Source organism: Argiope bruennichi, chromosome 1, assembly GCF_947563725.1.
Source record: "Argiope bruennichi chromosome 1, qqArgBrue1.1, whole genome shotgun sequence".
NCBI classification, from domain to species: domain Eukaryota; kingdom Metazoa; phylum Arthropoda; class Arachnida; order Araneae; family Araneidae; genus Argiope; species Argiope bruennichi.
Genome location: NC_079151.1, coordinates 68,817,794 through 68,836,322, shown reverse-complemented (window position 1 = coordinate 68,836,322; position 18,529 = coordinate 68,817,794). Strand labels below are relative to the sequence as shown.

General features: G+C 27.4%; 1 protein-coding gene across 1 annotated transcript in view; it reads left to right on the top strand.

The window, feature by feature from the left end:
• The first annotated feature begins 830 nt into the window (after nucleotides 1-830).
• The window catches only part of LOC129968265 (histidine ammonia-lyase-like), a 45,626-nt gene continuing 27,927 nt past the window's right edge, over nucleotides 831-18,529 (top strand). Inside the window, exons 1-2 of the mRNA XM_056082122.1 lie at nucleotides 831-847; nucleotides 10,095-10,185. Coding sequence (XP_055938097.1) covers nucleotides 10,138-10,185 — 48 coding nt within the window. The 5' untranslated portion in view covers nucleotides 831-847; nucleotides 10,095-10,137. The remainder of the gene's footprint in view (nucleotides 848-10,094; nucleotides 10,186-18,529) is intronic.

The window sequence follows — 18,529 nt, the reverse complement described above, 5'->3', positions numbered from 1 at the left end:
ATTTTTTAAATCATGTTTGTTTTCTGTTACAGAGAAATCAGCAATGCAAATATGTATTTAAATTTTTTTTAAACCAGGTTATTGAACTTTGAATTATTACTAATTATTAATTATTAATTATATTTTACTAAAATATGGTTAAGTGAAATGTGCATTTTTATCATTTTTCCTGGATATATCAGACAGTATAGTTTAAAAGTTCTCGTTACTTTAAAAAAAATCTATAAATTATTCCATATCATTCTTATCGATACCAACTGAACTAAAAAAAATTGTTATGATTTAGGAAATTTTAAATTTGACTTCCTAAAATGACCTAAACACAGCCTTTTTTTTATCAAACAAATTAAATGACTATATTTCACCATGGCCTAAACTAAACAGAATTCAACTATTAGCAAATAATAAAAACTGGTTATTGCATTCAGCTGCCAGTAGCTATCTAGAAATAAACCCTCTACCAATGAAAAGAGCGTCCTCCTTTTAACTTCGGCTTCTATGGATATTTTTTTTTTTTACTTTTACTTTCAATAGTTTTCTATAGACATAAAAATTACCATACACTCAAGTTTTATAAAATCTGGTTTTTCCAGCATTTGAACGTGAACTTAATACATTAAGGGAAAAAAATTGGTCCTTCGAAGGTGATCCAGTGGTGGTGTGGTATCCATATTTCCGCCCGTTAGTATATCTCGTTCATTATGCCCTTGAGAACCTTCCACAACCTACGTTGATGGAAAGAAAAAAAAATGGATCACTATAATACCATGTAATGACAGCGTAAACGATGAATTAGCTAATCAATTGCTTTCGATTGTCCGATTCACTAGCATCCATCGGTCCTCCCGTAAGTACCCCTTTTTCCTGCTCTTAAACTCCTTCTCGCCTCTCGCTGAAATACAGCATATGTGCTGGAAAATTCAAAAATCAATCTCATATTATCGCATGTATTTTAAAAAACTATTTCCATTACTGATTTTTTAGTCATAATTTAAAGCTATTTTTGTTTAGTTCGAATATTTAGAAATTAACTAAAGTATAGCAGTTTTCTTTATAAAGCATGAATTATTAGGTATTTATATGATATTTTCTTATTTTATATAAAGAATCTCAGTATTGTTTCTTTAAATGTATCATCCTTTATTTAAATTTATTTTATTAATTAGTCAAGTTAATTCATTCAAATTAACTCACTCATAGCTGTATCGAAAGAATAGCTGAAAAAGAGGTATCCTTTTTTGATCGGAAAATTTTGGAGATATTTTATTTTAGTATCAATATTTTTGGAAAGCAGAATTTTGTTTACCGTGTTAGTGTTTGGTCGAAGTCTTTAATAACAAATCGTTTGTTTATTTTTTGAAAGAGAGCATTAGTGTACGGACAATAACGTGAATCGGGTATAAGAAAACTATTTCTCCTCTTTTCTTTCCTTCTTCGTTTGTTTCAACTTTTCTCTGTCAATCAGAGTGTAAATCGGTAAATAACTTAATTTTCTCTTGCATATCATCAGTTATCAAAATAATTTAGTGAAATTTAACCTTAATTTCTTTCTATTTGAGAGACATTTCTTCTTTAATATATTTTAATATGCCAAGAATTTTTTACTTTTTAGTAGTTTCTTTAAATTACTTATTGAAATGTTTATGCTGTATATTGTATTCATAGCTTAAAAACTGAATAAACACTAGAAAATATTTTTTTTATTATTTTCATCATGCGGTTACTATAATATATATATTAAAATTTTATTAGTATTTCAAGATAATTTGTGCCTGAAATAATGAAATCTTCAATATTACATTGCTAAATAATGAATTTCAACATTTTAACAAATAGCGTTCCTTATAAAACTGCTTTTTCTTTATTTTTCATTTTTCTGTTAACATTTTGTCGTCTAATGTATTGTGGATATTGCCAACTTGATTTAGAAAAAAAAAATTCTTTCCTAATAGCTATATGCAAAACTTTCATTTTTCGTTGCTGGCTACAGGGATGTGTATATAAATTTTCGAAAATAGTTAAACAATTAGGCCAAATGTATGATGTAATATGTAAAATTTGATTTTAAATTTCATAGCGCTGAATAGATTAAAATATTTGCTTTCACAAACATTTTGTTATTTTATAATCTATAAATAAGCTAATTTTTTTTTATTGTTCAGATCTTATGAAAACGGGAATAGTGGTTATAATTGAAAATGAAATGAGTAATGTACATTCTTAAAAACTAGTTTCCCAATTTTAACAGTGACACAAATTTTTTCAATTTATTCATTTTAAATTTTGTGTTCGAGACGATGGTCATTCCAAGGGTTCATGTGTGATGTTTAAAAAATGTACCCTTTTATCAGTTTGTGTGGAAAATATAAATTCTCAAATGCAACACCTTCAAATATCTGACTCTTGATTAAAATCGAAGCTTTCTACTAAAGACTTTATAAAACCATTTAAATACTTCACATAGATCAGAATTTTCATTCAGCAATAGCTTTAAAATTTGAACAAGAAAGCTTAAAATGTTTATATTGTATTTTATGAAATTTGTTAACTTTTTTTATATTGCACCCTTATTTATTTTTACAGTTTATGAAACGGAAATTATTGGCAAAATTCACAATAGATCTACAAATGTCAATCCTATTTCAGTTTCATTGTTTTATTAAGCATATGATTTTTCTCCTGGAGCTATATATTGATTATATTTGTATAAGTATTTTAAGAACTTGGTAGTTTTAAAAACTCAAGAAATAGAGGCGCAAATGTCTGAACTGGTGAAAATTATAAATTGCTGAAACTAAAGGTCTAAAAAATATATTAACTTGCTAAATATTTGAAACATATTTTTTCATATTCAACAATATAGAAAAGATAATAATTTGTGTGAAATGTTTAAGATAAATAATGTGAAATAAAATGTAAAAGTACTCTTTTTGCTATACAATTTTATAATTACAGAGAAAATGTTTCAAAATCGTTTCTAAATCATTTTCAATTCTACAGAAGATTTGTTAACTTTTTCTGGTTTTATATAAAATGACTCATAATTTTGAAACAAAATTTAAAAAAACGATTCTTAAAGAATGTCATTTGAATAGAAAAAAACAGCAATGAAACAAATGGGATTTTTTGCCTTAGAATCAAATTTATTGGTATCTTAGTTTGTAATTTAAGCCAACAAATGTTTTTACAAATAGTGTCGCGATGTTTTATAGAAAATAAGATAAAAACAGGAATAACTACTTGCAACTGTCAAATGTAGTGTTATTCATTAAGCAACATTGTTATCAAATGAAAAATAATCTTTTTTCACAATGAACGACAAAATTGTGCTGTCATACCATAAGGAATGCGTTTAATACAACAAAAATTATGAATCATTGTCTTAATACCGAGTTCTAATATAAAAAAAATGATGCAATGTATATTTGTAAGCACTTGCTCCGAGAACTTCTTTCTGAGTCACATATCCCTACTTCAACTGCAGAACAATTTCGTATTTGTAAATCACATTATCAATAAAATTTTATTTCAAGATTTTTTTTAAAAAACCTGTTTTATTCCTGTATTTTTTTTAAATTTTTCGATTATTTTCTTTCTAATATGACAATTTAAGAATAATACGGGGCAGCTATATAAAATTTTTACTCTTTCATTTGCGAATCTATAAGTTTTTAAAATTTCTTTCACAGCCACCCGTATTTTACAAATCCTTTTTTTCTCCTTGAATGCTTTATAATCGAATTTCATCCAATAAGACGTATATTATTACTTTAGTAATTTTTAATTCACTTGAAATAAAATGTGTTATTAAAAAAGGTTTTCTCTCTTTTTTTTCCTATCTTCAAAAATCGAAATCTAATAATGATTTCTTTGAGATTTGCTGTCCATATTACGAAAGTCTAATAAAATGTCCTAATCCAATGCTTTTCAACGCATTGACTGCTATCGTAAATACTTTCTAGAGAATTTCGAAAGTGTTATCGATTAAAGCTTCTAGTTTATTAAGATAAGAAAAGAGAACATAAAACTCCCAATCACGTTAAGAAGAAAGCCAATAAATTGCTTGTGAAACGATAAAGATTGATTAGCGAGCATTTCTTATCATTTTTTTTTTTTGAAATTCATATCAAAACCCTTGATTTAAGGCCGTGAGCTTTTGATTTTCCATCAAATGACTGATCTGACGATTGCAATAGAGATTTATTGTATTGCTGTTGCCATGCCCAAATGTCCACATTGAAAGTAACAGTGAAAAGAAACATGTGTTTCTAAATATAATGTAAATAATTTTTTTCTTTTTATGTTTATATTATATTCTCGCTTGAAATTTTATTGAAAAATTTATTAACCAAAAGAACTCAACTGAAATTATAGTTAATTTCAAAGATGAATTGTAATGCATATTTTTTTCAATTGTTTTAATATAATTATTATAAAAATTAACCACGTAGCTTAATAACATAAGAAATCATACTCCGAATAGAATAGTAGATTATAAAAATAAAATAACCTTTGTATATCCGTAGTATACTTTTTTAAAATGGTTCAAAATTCAAATCAATCAATACACTGTATAAATATTTGATCTATTGATTTTAGATACCTTATTGAATTAATTTTTAAAAATCTGTAATCAAAATGCGCGTAACTTTTTGAACAAGAAGCATTCAATCTTCTCTAGAAAAATAGACTTCTCTAGAAATATTTTATTGAATAATTTTTTGTCAAATTCACATCTCTGAAAATTCTTTATAGATCAGCAATAATATTCTTCAACAATGATAACCATATTCTACATCCTCTGCTATATACAGCCATATTGGTACCTGATTTAGAAACAGCTAAAAAGAACAAATTTTGATATTTGATTCATTTCATGTCTCCAAGATACTCCTTAGAGGAAGAAATTGATCTAATAAGCAATATATATTTGAAGGGATAGCATCCAAAATAGGTTAATTCTAACATGAGTTATCTATTTCCTATCTCGTTTCTAGGTCATGAAGTATTTAATTGAGCTTTAACAAGCATGAATTGTTATAAATCTTAAACAGTAATATAAAAATTTGTCTGGGGAATACCAAAGCTAATATCATTCTAGAAACTCGACTACTATTTCCATATTAAGATTCCCATAATAATAACTTTAATAAAACTGTTAGATATTTAAATTTTCTCAAGATGTATTTTAAACAATCTTTTTTTCTTTTCAGGGGAGGGAATTATGAGGTTGAATCATATTTATGTGTTTCACAATTGTCAGTCTTTTTTCCAAATTCTATAGAATTCTTCCGCGCCTTCTTCCAAAGAAAGTTATTCTGGAATAACTTTTCTTCTGGAAACTAATATTCTGGAATTGCATGATCGTCTTACATCTCAGGGATCTTCTATTCTTCTTTGCTGGGTTCCATCTCACGTCAGTATAGCAGGCAATGAAATAGCTGACAATTTAGCAAAACCTTCTACTACTACTTTAAACTGCCCGGTCTCTATCAATGATATAGAAAATACGTTAAAATCAACCTCCTCTCAAAATGGCAAAGTGAATCTGACAAATAAGTATTATTCAATTAAACATAATATTGCTCGCTGGCTCAGTTCATCTAACAAAAAGCATTATACAATTCTTACTCGATTAAGAATAGGCCACACTCGATGCACACATAGGCATTTGTTGTTGGGAGAACCTGCTCCTGAATGCACAGTATGCCAGGACCCAATATCAGCTCAACAAATTCTAATTGATTGCCCGCAATTTATTTCCCAACGCATCCTTAATTTTCAGTCTTCCTGTATCATTTTAAAAGACATTCTTCTCAAAATTAATCATTCATATGTTTTACTTTCATAAAAATTATTGGCTTTTACCATTTTATTTAATTAAAGATTATTATTCTATTTTAAATTCTTCTTACAGCATTTTACCCTATATCATAAAAGTCGACAAGTTGTGACAATTGATAAGATTTTTTCTAAAAGTTTATAAAACAAAATTTTAATTCACACCATACGTTTAGGGCAACATAATCAAGAACAGTTTTTGTGCCACTAAACTTCATTAAATCAACAATCAATCCAAAAAAAGTATTTCATAGAATTATGCTCTGAATAATAGTTGTCTTCAGGCGGAACATTGATTTCAAAAGACTATATTATACAATTTAGTAAATTTTATCCTTAAAGAAGCTTATTCTTTTAATAAATCTATTAAAAGTTTTTATTAATCATATTGTATTAATTGCTCATTGCCACTTCATGTATTTAAAACGCATACCACAAATCCCTTTACAAAAAGTTACTGTATGTATTTCCATTTATTGGAAACAGCTTGAATATATTTAGTAAAAATCGCTTCTATATACACATATAAAAATCAAAACCGGCTATAAAAAACAAAACTGTTTGTATTTCAACAGTTTAAAAGACACTTTTATTGTGACAGAGGCAGGTGGCAGAAGACACGTGGATACTTGGAAAAAGATATCACCGTTAGCAAATGGAGTATAAAAGTTCTTTTTAGAACGTTTTGATGGCAATAAATACGCATTTATCTAACATATGATAGAAAATCAGGAAACTTTTTATGTAATTTCAGAATGACATTGAAGATTTTTGTTAAGGGACTTGCAAGAATTAAGAGGTGAACAAAAATCTCGGTTTTTCTTTTCCGGCCATCGAAGTTACTTTATATAAATTAAAAGAATCGCATTTATGTCATTGTTTATTTACTTTTGTAATGAACAGTTTTCTTCTTTTTATTCTTATCTGCGAACGTAGAACGTTCCGCGGTGCCCTAGTGGTAATAGGTCAGGTTCGAGATCTGATTCCATCGAAGAACCATCGTGTAAGTGGGTCATGTGGTGCGGAAGTTCGGAGATGCAGGTGCTAGCTCAGGCGTCGTCCTCGTCGTCTGATCACGGTTCATAATTACGAGGTCCTTCCCAAAATAGCCCTAGTGTTGCTTTAAAGCGGGACGGTAATATAATTGAACTGAACTGAACCAAGAATGTTAAAACAGTTCCTTTATAGAACTCATCTTCTGATTCCTTAAGTACATTTCTTTACTACAAAAGTACAAATAAGCGTTCTACAGTCTTAAACTTTAGTCCTCGTCTTCATCTTAAAATAAATCTTATAACCACATATGACTAGGAAAGAAATTTCAAATTTCAAAATCAGTTATCTATCACTTAATCAAATTCTTTGTTTTCACAGGGTTCATTTAACTCCAATAAATATTTAAGTTAGATCGAGAAACCAAACAAACATGCTAAGAAAAAGACAAGCAAATTTTTTTAAAAGATACAATGAATTATACTTTGAAATGTTGCCTGTTAGCTCATGCATATGTTTCTAAAAATAAAGTTTTTAATAAGGCAATTTGAAACTTTCCTGCTTTTGCTTAAAGTATCCCTTTTTTTTTTTAAATTACAACCATCGAAAGATGTAATCTTCCTTTCGTTTTTTTCTTTAAATCCATTTCGCAATTTTAAGTATTTTTTTCTTTAAAAAAATTATTTGAAAACGACTTGAAATAATTTGAATAAATTATGAAACATAAGATACAGATAAATAAAGTTTTTGCCTCTTATCAGTATTTACATCTACTTGTCTTTTGTGATACGAATATCTAAAATTCCATCCCCTCATGTTTTTTCAAAATTGTAAACTTATAGATCTTTTCTGACATTAAGGATCCTTTACGTAATACTATGTCCACCGGACTCTGAATAACATCTAACATTGAATGAAGTGATGCATGCATATCTTTCACTAGTCAGAACGTTGCAGGAATTTCTTTTCGAAAATTCTTCCTGCGTCTTTGAAGCCGCCATAACACGAATAAATAAAATTCAATTTTAGTACAAATTTCTGTGATATTTGTATGACCTTAGCAATTATTTATGTTTAATAGGATGATATTAATGACAAGCTTTTAAATTATAAAAGTTGATTAATTGATTCTCAGTGATTAATGGCACTTATTGATTTTTTTTTAATTTGGGAACGTGGATACAGACATTACCATGATTCCTCTTTCTGTTTCTTTAATGAAACCTTACAAAGTCTTTCAACTTATTTTTTAGATTACTTTCTGATTTTAGCTCGTTTTTTATATTAATTCAATTTTTCTAAAATTTCAAATATAAACTCTTTAGGTGAATTACTGTTAAAAACTCCATCATCAAGCATTTTCTAGGCAATATAAAGACTTTTTATAATTTATGATGAAGTTACAACTGATATTATCTGCAGTCTAATACCATTTCATACTTCAACAAAACCTAGAATAATTCAATAATAAATATGAAATGAGAATTGGCAAAAAAAAATTTAATAAGGGAATACAATTTCGGGAAGAATATTTCTTTTTTCTCTCTGTTCCTATAAATACTCTTTCATATCAAAAATTACAAATAAAATAATTTTTCTTAATCTAAAAAAAAATACTAGTGACAATAAAAAATGTAACTATGTGGTAGAGCTGTAACATTGCACTGAGAGCACTTTAACATTGCATTTAGAGTTTTATTTTTGTGGTGATATTCGTTTATTCAAATATTCATTTTGAAGAGCATGTTAGCTACTTGTTCGCATATCATTAAGTTTGCTTGCGAAATTGAATTTGTGTGAGAGGCAGACAAAGTTTCATAAATATTTTTAATCTAACATAGAACAGCAAAGGTGAACTTGAAACATTTAGAGTTATTTTTCTATGAATTGCTTTTAAATTTTATATTCTTTATATGGAATAAATTTTTAATTTAATATGCTTTTTTACCACCAAATCTGTGCCCATTTTGTATGATATTTTGTACCATAAAACTTCACATGTACAGACTGGATGAAAAGTGATTTAATAATTATAACTAATATATCTAAAATATAAAAACATGGAAATTTGAGCAATTTCATTTTCTAAATGAAAGCATAAGTTCATATATTTTATGATCTTTCCCTTCTTTTTTTTTTCACCTTTATTGCCTCCTTTATGCTTATATTAGATCTAATTTACAATTTTAGGAAATAAGATAAATAAAATAGTATTTCAATAGATACATTGTAACAGTAAAATTGTGAAAAAGCTTAGCTATATGTTTCTAAAATCATACGATTAATATTAGTGAAGAGAAAAACGGATGACAAAGATTACAATCTTGAAGACATTACTCATAAAATTCAAAGTACCAAATTTATGCCAAATATATAAAATATATAAAAATATATAAAAATGAATTATATCTTACAGATAACGTATACTTAGCATTACATATAATAATTGAGGATTTCTTGTAAAATCTGTAAAATATAAATATTATAAGAGAAATTTTGAAAGAAACTGTACTTCGGAAAACGTATACTAATATGATGTATGAAAAGGTAATAATTAAATGAAACACGAGCGAAATTCGTCATGTTCTAATGATGAAGCAACTCGTCAAAAGAACATCGACTCGTTCATTCATTCAGAAACCAGAAAATAAAACTGTCTAACGTTCATTCGAAGGAATAAAATGTTTTATATAATGAAATTCAACTATGAAAATATCTTTTTTCAGGGTCAGATAATTAATTTTTTATCGCGATGTTTTGCTTCAAGGACACATGGACTAGTTTCAAGAATATTTAAAGAATACCTTGCGAGCTGTTATAGTTACAATGTATCAATTTGTACTATTAAGATAAAATTTGAAAAACTACTTGCGTAATATAAACAGAGCTATTTTCTATCGCATTGGGATGTTGCTCTATTTATTGAACTTTGTCACTAGCGTGAAATAAAAACAATTATTATAAAAAATACGACAAGAAATTTCAAAGTTAATATGCATTTTATATCTGACTGTCAAAAAATATATTTCAAATTATTCAAATTCAAAAAATGCAAAATAAAAATCATAATGTAAAATAAAAATAAAAAGTTTATTTATTAAGCAATTGAACATCGCGCTTGAGACGAACAAAAAAATCAATCGATTCTTGGAATATATAATTTTCTTTAATTAATCATTATTGCTCAATAACTGTAATTTAAAAGATATAAATATTATAAAAATATCTTCATTGTTTGAACTAATTATTTATAATTTCAGATTAAAGCTGTCTGTTCTAAAGGTGTAATATCTACATTCAAAAATGTTCCCAGGAATTCTTGATCACATAAGAATATCTTGCTCTCCAGAGGTAAGATATTTTTTATATGCGTCAGATGACCATTTTTATTTAATAATAATATTTTTATAGTGTTAAAATACTCGAATTTTTTCAATACATTAGTTTATTTTTTCTTTAAGTGTAGCAATATATAAATAAACGTTTATATTTTCTTTCTATAAGCTATAAGAATAAATAAATATTATATTGCACTTAAATGGGAAGCTTATTTCATGAGAATTTCGACTAAAGTAGAAAATTTTGCAATATCTTAAAACACACTTTTTAAAAATTGAATAATGTTTTCTTTATTTTGTCCGGGGTTTTTAAGCAAGTAATAAAACCCATTGTTTCGATAATTAGATTATAAGCAATTAAACAAATGGATAAATATGTACTAGAAATGGCGATTATGCAAATTAATAATCATCTGCTTGTGTAATCTTTATGTAAAATAACAGAGATTTTTTATTTTCTTCATTATCTACTGAGTAAAAAACGGAAAAAAGTGATTTATTGGAAGTATTCTTAGACGTCTTATTAAAATAATAACTATTTCAGGACTTTCTTATTTTTATGATAGAAACAGGGAATATAAAATATTAAGTGAAATTCAAATATTTGTTTCGGCATATTTGAAAGGATGTGCTTCCATTTTCGATTGTGAAAACTCATTTAGGATAGGAAAATAAATTCAGCTTTAAGATTTGAGACAAAATGTTAACTTTAAATTTAATTTCCATCGCTTTTTTTAAAAAAATGATACTATTTAGATTTCCAGACTAAGAAAATATCCTTTTTTAGAAACGGGTAGGAAAGTTCTCGATTTCCAACTGATAGAAAAGTACTTATAAGCATTTTTCGGCAACCCTGTTTTTCACAACAAAAAAAATCAGAAAATAATGCAGATATTGACTAGAAAATTTTATAAGTTTTCCTAGATCTATAATACTTATAATCTCTCAATTTAAGGTTTTCCTTTCCGTTTCATAGTTTCTTATTTAAAATGAAATCAGAATGCTAAATGTTCTCCCTTCTCTTACATGCAGTTATTATTATTAAGAAGTTTAAGGAAAAATCAATGAATAATGTTAATGGATAAAAATTAACCGTACACTTCGAATGTTTAGATGTGACGTTTTGTTTTTCCAAAATATAGTTGATTTGGACAAAATTTTAAAGAAAATAAATTATTCAAGAATTCTTTATTAGTATAAAAGGTAGTAAAATCATAAATATGTAAGCATAAAGAAACAGTATGAAGGAGAATGCTAATTGATACTTACAATAATTAAGTGCACTGATTTTTTTTATATGATAATAGTTAATATTTAGTTTTTTAGTCGTAGTTTGTCGTCTAAAATCCCACATTTAAATACTAAAATAATGTAATCATCATCTGCACCTAATCAGGAATTTTTTTAAATAAGCTTTTGCAAAATGAACTTAAAATAATTACATATCCCTCCTATTATCAGTTGAGTTGTGTTATTTTCAAATGACACTGGTATTCAATTTTCATCGTTATTCAACCCAGGAAGAAAAAAAAATTAAGTTTCTAGAATGCCACACAAAAAAAACGGTGAAATTTTAAGCAATTTAGGAAAATGTTTTGTTTTTTTTTAATTTTAAAGAAGATTTTGCTTTTTAGGAATTTTTACCAGTTTTATATACCATTTTTATTCCAAAAAAATTTCATTATCTGTTTATTAATTCGTGAATGTTCCATAAACATGAGCAAACTGTTTTTATAATTTCGGCAAGAGAAATCTGTGTATCTATATTGGAATGAAAAAGAAGTATTAAGTTTTGATTGTCGAATGAAATACTATTAACTTTAATAGTTAAATAAATACCACTAAATTTTTAAAATGTACCCAAAGACTGAAGCGACAGTGTTTGATTGAAAAATATTAAAATTTGATTTTTATTTATTGTATGATATTATTACGGATATATGTTACGTGTTTGAATTTGAAGAGTTTAATAGTACTCTTTATCCTATGGCATTTTTCATTCACAATATTTCGAGTCAGGATTATTTGTAAGTACTTTTTTACAAAATTATTTTTAAAAAAATGTTTTTTTTTATTGTTTTCCGAACTAATCATGAGCATTTCAGCACGATATTTTTCCAACATCCAAATTTGAGGGAATTCTTTTTTCCGTATCAAAAAGAAGAAGAATTTTAGATAGCAATCTATAACCCTTAGTTAGAATCTAAATTTTTACTTAGCTGATGTGATACATTGCATCTCAAGAATATTTTTAACAATGAATATTTTTCTTAAAGAAATTTTTGAAAAGCCAGAAAGGAAATTCAAAGTATGAATGTAAGCTTGTACTCACTAACTTTGGTATATTAGCAAGTAAAGATATGAGACTTGTAATGCATGTCTTTTAAAAATGTGTCCATTTAATATACTTAGATGTACCTTTGAATTTATTTATTAAAAAAAGCATCAAACTCGCCAACTTATTTTACAAGCATATCATAACAAATTAAAATTAAGACATTTTAACCATTATTTATTTTTAAAATTCAAAATCTCAACGGACGAGCAAATGAATTTTCCACAGAGCAAGTAAAGGAAATTCTGATCGATAAGGCAAGGATTTGTATTCAAGTTAGAATCTCATCTGAAATTGATGAAATGAATTCTGGAATAGAGAAAATTTCAAATAACATAGGAAAACACACGAAAAGATGAGTTGTATTTTTTAATCTACCCTATCTAAGATATGAAATGTCAGCTAAAATTCTGCTTTCCTGAACCGTTAATGAACTTGAATATTTTCTATTGAAATTTTAAAGGTTAAATTTTAAAAGTCATCTTAATTAGATGAATTCTGATTAAAAAATAAAACGCATTAATGAAAACGTTATAATTATGTAACATTCGATATATCGAGATTCTATCAGTTCGAAGAAGGGAAGGGACTTTATAAATTTTCTCGCGGTAGAATGAGATAAATTGATTCAGCTTTTTTAGATGGTTTATTTTAAGCTGTCGCCGATGACTCATTGTAATTTCATAAAGCTCAGGTGACGTATAATGCTGACAGAATCTGTCACTGTGCCACAAATATGAAATCTGGGGGCATAGTCGGCCTCCTTTTTTTATAAGCCTCCTCTTTGAATAAACGATTAGCTTTCCAATCACATATCTGCATATCTTCGATAGCATTCTCCCATCTTACATTCTCAAGAAGCGTTATCGGCAATGATAAGAGACCTGCTTCTGCGTCATATGATGCATTTCAGGCGATGGAAGTGCATCTGTCGCCGAATCAAAATAGGAAAACATGCTGCATAATCAAATAGGAAACGAATCTGTCGCCGAATCAAAACAGGAAAACATGCTTCATAATCATTTATCTTATCGCTGCTTTCAAACTTCTGAGCATCGAATGTTTTCCGCATAGTTTATCAGAATCTTAACTCTTAAGATCAAATATCGGGATCAAGGTTAGGAAAGAATTTTGAATTTTTTTTATTGTGGATGTAATTTATTGACAACAGTAAACAAAGTATGGTTATTGTGAAATAACCATACTTCTCGATCTGAATAAAAAAATAATTACCTGAAGAGTTTTTTTTGTTTACTTCAACTAAAATATACTTCTAGAAATCAATTTATGGTTATATATACCAAATTTTGTGGGGAAAAATTATTCTTAACACATAAAGAAGAGCTTTCCTTCCTCTATAAAATTTACTGACGATTTAATGCAGAAATTCTTTACGATCTGGAACCTTTTTCTTCGTGAGAGATAATAGTCCAAAAATATTGGCTAAAATTTGTTGTTGTTGTTTCTTATGGCACTTGCCATGGACAAACCGCTGTTACGAAGAGAGCGATTTAAGCCGAAGGGGAAGCGTTTCTTGTTTTTTTAGTAGCGCCAACTAGAGCCAAGAGTACGACTTTGCTATTCACGCATCACTCATTCGCTTGCACAACCCCTTTTTACAAGAAGGCACATTCACACATCTCACGGATAGAACAACGAAAGAACAACCATGCTCAAACCGGGACTCGAACCCGGCACGCCCAAATCACGGGGAAGACGCGCTACCCCTATGCCAGGACGCCGGCCTAAAATTTGTTTATGATCGTTCTTAAAGCCAAGAAAATCTTGATTATCTCATGCAATTTGCTGTGAAATATATAAATAGGTGAAATTTTTTACTTTTAATGTTTAAATAATGGCTTACCTTGTTTCAGAATATCTTTGGATATACACTAGTGATCAAAATTAAAATTAAAAACACATTTCTCCATGTTTATTCAAAATAGAAATAGTTAAGATTTTTAAAAAAGATGTGATGTATATTTTAGGAAATGATATATATAAGGGAGCATTCAGTGCCTTTTAAACAGTTAGAAAAAGAATGCTTTTCAAAAGAGAAAGTAATGTTTTCCCCACCTATGAATGTTGCATATAGAGTTATGTTTCCTCGAATAACAAAATTGATAGTTACAAACAAATGGGATTTTTGGAATCATTGGATTGAAATGCAGGGATATGAATAGATTTCGTCAAAACCAGTTTCAAGAAGATTTTACTCGGTTATTAGAAATATCTCGAATCGTGACATCGAAGTAATGAAACTTATTCAAGTGTAAATATCATCATTCTGATGATGGGCCTGTTTCAACATATTTACTGTTATAGTTGACTATCTTTTCTCAAATTCAAAAGGAAGTGATATCTTTTATGGCATTGGAGTTCTTTGATAGGATGGCAGAAAACTTGATGATGCTGGCGCATTGAATACCTTTAAGATAAGTAGATACAACCTGTTATGAAATTTGAATCATATGAGACCGGAATTGTTGGAGATCCTTCGTTTTGGGAATGGTAACGCGAGGCTATATCTATGGATCAGTCTGGTGATTTTCGATTATTTTCGCCTAAACGTCCTCAAAAACTATGTGATCACGCATTCGTCTACTAATGAAATTTGTAAGGTTGCCATATCTAAATCCTATATGGCATACTTGATATGCTATAGAAATATCCATCCTCATTTCATAATGTAGGCTTTAAAAAACTCATAGTTAGAAAATACTAATGTATGTTTGAAGACTATATGTAAGTTTTTTTCAACCTACGTCATGGAAACAATCCAAGAATTGTTGCCCTCGTTTTATATGATTTCAGATTCTTCAGCTTTAATATTTCTCGAATTTTATAATTTTTAAATAACTGATAAATATTCGTCAAGCAAACATATATGAAAAAATACCTTATTTGAATCATATTTCACAAGCAGATAAGAATAAGCAGATGAGATAAGAATAATACAAGTATAATTCTTATCTCATACATAAGAAAATCTTTTGCACTCAAAATGCCGATACATTCGCATAAAACTTTATTCACGTTCTGATCTCAAAGACTATCCAAAAATATCCAAACTCCTTTTAGCTATACAAAATATCATTTTTGCAATTCAAAAGTTTCAACCAAGAAGATGCAAATTCATGATTTATTGATAATGAAAGCTGCATTTCGATTCGACAAAAATCATATGTTAATAGCACTGAAAATCACCAACTTTTCGAGGTCGACTCTTCATTTTATTATTCGCATGAAGAATGAGATACCAGCTCAAAAGTCGCACTGATTGCGAAAAGATATGGGCTAACTTAAGAGACTTAGTTTCTATAGTAAGAAAATCAAGTCATTAAGAAGATTTAACATTTGAATATTAATACTATTTTGCTATTAAAGATAAAACGTTCATTCAATTTCGTATCAAGTATGACAACGTAGTATATCTGTTGTTATATTTGTAAATAATATAGAAAAAGCATTTTATATAATTCCTTTAGATTCTATTTTTATTTTATATTAAAGTGTTTAGAATATATATCTAGAAAACAATCATCCACAAAAAAATCAAGCCGTTCAGCATGTAGAGATAAAAAGTTAAGAAAGAAGGAAAGAGCAATTTCAAGGTTCTCAATAAAATTGTGTTAAAAAAATGTGTTATGTGTAAAGTCTATAATAAATGTACATTTTAATAAAATATCATTCAATTAAAAAAAATTATTAATATGATTTTTCCCATAACCAACAGATCTTGGTGCCTTCTTTGCAACAGAAAAAATGTCATTTTTTGTATGTGTGTGTGTAAGTGTGTGTACCTGTGTGCTGTTGTATAAATAGGAGCAAATCAAGTTTCAAAAACAAAATAAAAAATAAACGTATCTCGTCTAGAATATTATCAGGCTACCATATTTCGAACTAGAATTCCAAACCTTCCTTAAATTTTTTTGGTTTTAAATGGCTTCACAGAAAATTTCGTCTGACTGTGCTGTCAATGCCGAACAAAAATAATAACGTATCTCTCATTACATTATGGTATATTTATATACAAATATTTTATAGATATTTCTTTTTATCTAACTTCAAAAAATTTTTCATTCACACCTTTTTTTTAATGCGTGTTCATTATCTAAAAATTTGAAAAACAATGACTTTGTCTAAAAGTTAAATTTTCATATTATATTATTGATACTATTAAACAGATTCTTCACATAAAGATACTCAGGGAAATATTGGAAATTTTATTCAAACATCATTGCGTAGGGAAAAGTTTTCAATTTAGTGTCTACTATATTTTTAAAACTTCTTGAAATCTGAGAAAGCTCTCAACATTTTTGCGAGTCAATGACAGTTGATAGCATTAAAAGATTTAACTCATAAAAGATCGTGGAATTAAAATTAGCAGATCCTTTAATTTTAGGTGAACAATAGTGAAAAATGAAGCTTAATAAATTTTTAAAATAGAGTTTAAATAACATAATTAAATAGGAAATTAAATAATAAATAAAAATATTTACAACTTAGTTTACTTGAAAGTTCATTCTATTGTAGTACTTAGTTTAAACGTTTCAAACACTTTTGAAAAGTTCTCTTGTGCGTTCCTTCTCTTCTTTAGTACTCAGTAAAATGTTATAGGAGAATGTTTAACAGCTTCGAAGTTCTTATTATGCTTTGGAGATAGTTTTATGTATGCATGAAACTAGCAAATGATATATCTTTGCATCAATGACTGAATTATTTCCACCAACTTATTTAGTTGATTCTGCTCAGTTAAATCTTCGCATGCATTGATGCACTAAAGGCAATAACTGTTATTCTTTTAAAATGCAAATATTCTTCATATATCTCTACATATTTTGTAACAGAATTCTGTAATTTTTGATGTAAAATGATTCATAAAATGGATAAAAATTAAAATAATGAAATAATTTTTACTTTTTCTAACATTTTTAAAATTACATTTTATAACGCTAAAAAGACATTTCTAATTAACTTTAAATAAAAATCTGCAATTGAAAATCAAAGAAATATTTTTTAAGTATTTAATTCCCAATACAGCTTACCTTGTGGAACAATTTTCATGAAATAAAACTATTTTTATGAATAAAGTTTAACGTGAAAATTGAGTTAAGTTTAAACTTTCATTTTAAACCTCTTTTTTATCTTTTTATATCATCTAAATAAAAAAATCCCTGCGATAAAAGTCTTTTTATATCATATAAATATTAATTAGTGTAAATAGAATATCAATAAGATACATGCAAATCTTTCTGTAAGCTCTTAATGAGCTGTAGTAATTTCTCTTTAGAAAAGCAAAGCTAACATGCCTCATAACTTTTAACAAGACAAACAGTTGAATGAAACATAATGTATATTTTAAATTTAAATTGATTAGCATAAATTCACATATCTTTCATGACACAAACGATGAGTTTTTTGAAGGGGGGACGGTATTGTGTCCTCTATGAAAGGAATCTCTTGACATGTTTAACATCATCACGCAACACGACTTATGAGTGTGTTTCAAAACTTTATAATAATCTACAGAAAGAAAACATTGTTTCGGAGCGATGTTTAAAATGTTATGCTCCTATAGTACAAACTCTTGTAGAAGACTTAATATAGAAAAAAAAATCTTTAGAAACATTTGAATTGTAAATTAGGTTAATTTCTCTTTTGCTTCTTTAAGTACTTAGCATAGAAAAAAACAACATTTAGAAGAAGAAGAATTCTCTACGCTACAGTTTTATGATATGGTTGCCAACTACATTTAATTGTTTAAAAAATTAAACCTGTTTTAAAGTATAATTATAATTTATCTGAATCGAGGATAGAATAAAAATATACACATAGTTTCTTCATAAAAATTTTATTTCAAATATTTTGTAATTCACATAAAACTACATACAACCGGCATAAAATAAATTTACATTTTCGCCTTAAAATGTGATTCTCCTGCAATTTGAGATCATTTTGGTAATACTGCAGAATTGCCTTATATGCTTTGTCAGGTCATTGTATATTGAAATACAAAAAA